General features: G+C 39.1%; 1 protein-coding gene across 1 annotated transcript; it reads right to left on the reverse strand.

The window, feature by feature from the left end:
- Nucleotides 1-2,056: 2,056 nt before the first annotated feature.
- On the reverse strand, nt 2,057-5,042 carry LOC142177024 (uncharacterized). Its single transcript, XM_075245482.1, has 7 exons — nt 4,712-5,042; nt 3,795-4,529; nt 3,509-3,705; nt 2,843-2,954; nt 2,698-2,750; nt 2,428-2,529; nt 2,057-2,224 (listed from the first exon to the last, which is right to left on the reverse strand). The coding sequence occupies exons 1-7, from the start codon at nt 5,040-5,042 to the stop codon at nt 2,057-2,059; spliced, it is 1,698 nt and encodes a 565-aa protein (XP_075101583.1).
- Nucleotides 5,043-5,261: the final 219 nt, after the last annotated feature.

A 5,261-nucleotide genomic window follows, 5' to 3' on the forward strand; every position in this document is an offset into this window, starting at 1 on the left:
TCTTCGGGATGATACGGAACTCCCTGTGTTGTATTTGATTACTATGAAAGTCGATCATTATATTGTATGGATCTTCTTCATGAAGTATTTTGATTATCAAGAAGCGTCCAGTCGTCTGGCCATCAACATTTCACGTTGATCTTGAGAAAGAACATTTCTTAATCACTTTGGCTTAGAGAAAGATATTATTTTATGTCTTCATCTTCTTATAAATAACCCAAGAGTTTATGGAATTTTTGTTAGAGAACAAAGAATAATAAGAGAATTTTCTGTGTATTGATTGAAAGAATTCGTTGTACAACTTGTGTATATATGCAAAAGAAATAGAATCTATTTATAACTAACTATGACACTTGTCCATATTTTACTAGCTTCTTAATAACCAACTATGGATAAATATAAAATATGCAAAACTATTTACAGCTGAAAATTCTATATACAACATCTGGTATGTTCTAGCAGGCCCAAGAAAAGGCTGAGCCCAAAGTGTTGAATGCTTTGAGCCCAAATGATCATAAAATCGGTGCATCCCAATAGATCAAAGATATAGACCAAAAGCTTAGGTGTTTAGACAAAAATATAAACCCTTCGATATGTCTGATGTTCTGGTCTTCTTAGAATCATCTTCCTCAATCTCTTCCCCTCTCTGTGAAACACCATAACCATCTGATAAATTTGAAGACCTAATCCTAACATCCCCTCTCAAGTTGGAGGGAGGTGAAGCAACCCCCAACTTGCCCAAAATCGATCGATGAACAGCGCCAGAAAGTGGTTGGTGAAGACACCGACGATCTGTGAAATTGAAGGCACAAATGATAGATATATAAGGCTAGTGAAATACTGCTACCTAACAAAGTGACAATCAAGGTTAACGTGTTTGGTGCGTTCGTGAAACACGGGATTTTTGGCAATACGAATTGCCACTTGACTTCGGAGTGAAGAGGCACTGGAACAGAGCGGTAAATGGACATATCAGCGAGCAAATGAAGAAGCCAAGTCAATTCTACCACAACTCTATGCATGAAACGATATTCTACCTCAGCAAAAGACAAAGACACCAAAGACTACTTCTTTGATTTCTACGATACCGGAGAATAACCTAGAGTGATGTAATAACCACTGATGGAGCATCATGTGTCTGGGCTTCTTCCTCAATCGGGGTCACAAAAAAAGCAAGCAAATTGAGGGAAGAGCTAGAGGATAAGAGAATGTCCAAACCCGGATCCACGAGAAGATAAACGCAGGCAATGTAAAGCAGTATCAAAGTGAGGTCGATGAGGAGATTGCATGAACTGGCTGAGGTGTTGGATGGCGAAAGACAAATCCGGCTGTGTGTGAGTTAGGCAATTTAGCTTACCTAAGAGCCTACGGTAGCTGGTGGGATCAGGCAAAGGCTCCCCTTCACTAATGCGCAGGAGAACACAAGGGTCAAAAAGAGAAGAAGCAAGCTTTGAATCCACAGAGAGGATATCTAAGGTAAACTTTCATTGAGTTAAAATTATGCCATGAGGTTCCCTAATTATCTCTATCCTAGTGAGCATGCACCAAGTCCTTGATCTTGAATTCAGTATCAAGGAAATCCTTAATCGAACCAATTTCTATAGGATCATCACCCGTTAATAAAATGTCATCCACATACACGACTATAACTATGATTTTGCCTGCTGGTTTCTTAAAAAATAGTGAATAGCCATTCAGAGAGTGTGAATAACCTTTAAAATTGAGGGTTGCAGTGAGCCTGACATACCACTACCTAGAGGCTTTCCGCAATCCATATAGGGATTTTCTGAGTTTGCAAACATGATTGGGAGTAGGAGGAGTAAGGCCAGCAGGAACCTCATGTAAACTTCTTCCTGTAAATCACCTCCAACTGTGAAACAACCCATTGTTTCTTAATAGCTACAACTAGCAAACATCCGATGGTTGTCATTTTAACAACTGGAGAATATGTCTCAGTGAAATCAATTCCTTCCTTCTGTATGTTACCCCTAATAACCAACCGAGCCTTGAACCTTTCAACTGTACCATCTTGTTTGTATTTGACCTTGTATACCCACTAGCAAGGAAGTGCCCTCCTATCCTTAGATAGTTCTACAACTTCCCAAGTTTTGTTGGCTTCCAAAGCTGCAAACTCTTTGTTCATAGCTTTCTGCCATGCTAGATGAATCGAAGCTTGGGAATATGTAGTAGGTTCAGAAATATAGGAGATGGAATTTAAAAGGGACTAATTATCAGGAGATAAAGTAGAGAAAGATATAACAATAGGAGAAATAGTTGAAGCAAAACAACTAGGTGTGAGGTCGGTCAAGACTACAGATTTCAAATGTAATCACTGAGATAGGAGGGCAAGTGATGGTCCCTGGTGGACCTTCTAAGTGCAGGCTGAGGAGTTAGAGGTGTTGGACAGGGAAATATAGGATAATTGACCTGAGTAGGAAGAGGTGAAGCAGAGGTGGAAAGAGGAGATCTGGAGAGTGTAGGAGATGATGTAGGATATGAGGATACTGATGAAGGTGAGGGAGTTCTAGGCTGTGGTGAAGAACATGAAAGAGGTGAAGGAGAGAAAGAAGAGTGTGTGGAAGGAGTGTGTTCCGGAAAAGAAGAAGACATATGGAAAGAAAATTTAGGTATAGATGGTGTGGCTGGGACAAAAAGAAAGATAGTTTCATGAAAAATTAAATCTCTAGAAACAAAAACCTTGAGAGTTTGAAGATTGAGCAACTTGCACCCCTTTTTCCCAGTAGGATAACCTAAAAAGACATATTTTACTGATATTAGATCCAATTTTGTTCAACAGGGAGTGTGGAGGCATAACATAAACAACCAAATACCCTTAAATTACCATAACTAGGTGGTTGGCCAAATAATAGTTCATAAGGTGTTTTCATTTTGAGTACTTTGGATGGAAATCTATTAATCATAAAGGTTTCTGTCAACAAGCAATCACCCCAAAACTGAATAGGAAGATTGGATTAGTAAAGTAGTGCCCTGCAAGTTTCAAGTAAGTGTTTGTGTTTCCTCTCAACAATACCATTTTGTTGGGGAGAGGAAACACAAGTGGTTTGACGTAAAATCCCCTGTGAAGCAAGAAACTGTGAGGTGGTTTGACTGGATCCTAATTCAAAAGCATTATCTATTCTCATAGACTTGACTTTGATGTTAAACTGTCTTTCAGTCATAGAAAAAAATTATTTGAGAATTGTGAAAGCATTTGTCTTAGAACTGAGAAGAAATATGTTCCTCTTCTATAATCATCAATAATGGTGAAAAAATATTTATAACCGTCATAGGTTTGTGTTCTATAAGGTCCCCAAGTGTCAACATGAATGAGGTCAAAAGTCTGCTTAGCGGTAATTGAACTAGAGGGAAAAGGCAACTTAACTTGTCTCGCTTTAGAACAGATATCACAAGGTTGAATATTAGAAGGAGAAGAAGAATAAGAGATAGATGAAATGCATTTCATATTAGAAAAAGGCATGTATCCCAATCTATTGTGCCATAGGCTTACATCCTTAGAAGCAATTACTAAGCATAAACTAGAATCATAAACGGGTGCATAAGCACTTTGATTACAAGCAAAATAGCTAAGAGCCTTGATTAAACTCGAAACTACTATTCTAGGCTTGACTTCACTAGACTTGTCATGGTTTGAGATAACAGAGTTGAACAGGTACCAAGCACCACTGGCCTCTTCAGTGAAGGGGCCTGCAAAGTATGACTAAAAGAGAAGAAAATTAGAAGTTAGTGGAATTGCAAACATAATTTATGAACTGATAATAAATTGTAGTTGTAACTTGGGACAAACGGGACATGATGAAGTCTAAAACCAGGTAAAATGGTCACACAACCTGACTGGTAAACCAGGACTCTAGTAGAATTAGGTAAAGTAACATAGATTGGTTTTGGAAGCACCTTAATATTGAATAAGAGTTTAAGGTCTGAAGTCATGTGTTCAGAGGAACCTGAATCTAAGATCCAAGAAATAGATTGTAAACACACACTGATGTAAGTTTTGGTATAGGGAAGGGAAGGTGATATACCAGCACAATTGGCAGTAGCAGTGTCCTCAGCAGATTGCTCACTCTGAGAGCCAACATTGACATGTTGAAGCAGTCGATATAGGCTGTAGAATTGATCCTGAGTCATTGGCTGATCCCATGCACTATTAATTTTTGAATCTGCAGCATCCATAGAAAGAACAGCATTGCTCTTGGCCCCATTAAACCTTTTAGACTTGGTAAACTTAAAATCTGCAGGAAACCCAATTAGCCTATAACAATTCTCAATTGTATGATTCTGCTTCTTGCAATAATTGCAAAATTGGCCCCCCTTTCTTTGTTGCAATGTTTCTTTTCTTATCAGAGGTGTACCTTTGTCTAGCATAGGACTGTTGAGCTGCAACAAAAGCACTCTCAGCAGGGTGATGGGAGATCCGTACCTCTCTCTTTGTTTTTCATCCCTTATAAGCAAAGAGTAGGCATGGTTGACTGATGGGAGTGGTGACAACATAAGCAAATTGCTCCTAGCAGCTGAATAAGCATTATTCAGTCCCATGAGGAACTGAATGAGCCTCCCATCTTGCTATGACTTGAACTTTTGGAGCTTGCCACCACAAGTACAAGGACAGGTACAGTATTGAGTAACATCAAGCTATCTAGTTCATCCCATAGCCATTTCAGATTGGTGTAGTCTCCAACTATATCCAGATTACCTTGTATTGATTCACTTATCTCCTTTTTTAGGTGATAAAGCTGAGATTCATTACTTTGGTTAAAGCTCTCTTCGAGTTCATTCCAGATATCCCTGGCGGTTTTAGAGTAGGGAACACTCTCTGCTATCTCTTTAGACAGAGAGTTTAATAGCCAGGAAATGACCATATCATTGCAGTGAGCCCAAGACTTGAAGGTATCAAAAGAGATCTTGGGTTGAATGAGAGTTCCATCTATAAAACCAACTTTGTTTTTAGCAGACAAAGCAATCAGAATCCCTCTTCTCCAACCTCCATAACCCTTTCCATCAAACACTGTGTTGACAAGGAGCATACCAGGGAGTCAGAAGGGTGGAGATAGAGAGAGTGAGATGAATCAAGGAGGACAGTCCCAACTGCAGAGCAGCAACATTGGTGATCTATGGGATGCTGGTTCCTATTACAGAAGCATGATTTTTTTAGCTTCATCTCCTATGAAGAAGATCGAAAGAACAAATAGAGAAGAAAGCAAAGAACAAATTGAAGAGAGAGATTGTCCTCTTAGGCCTCTAAT

This window comes from Nicotiana tabacum, chromosome 23 (genome assembly GCF_000715075.1).
Source record: "Nicotiana tabacum cultivar K326 chromosome 23, ASM71507v2, whole genome shotgun sequence".
NCBI classification, from domain to species: Eukaryota; Viridiplantae; Streptophyta; class Magnoliopsida; order Solanales; family Solanaceae; genus Nicotiana; species Nicotiana tabacum.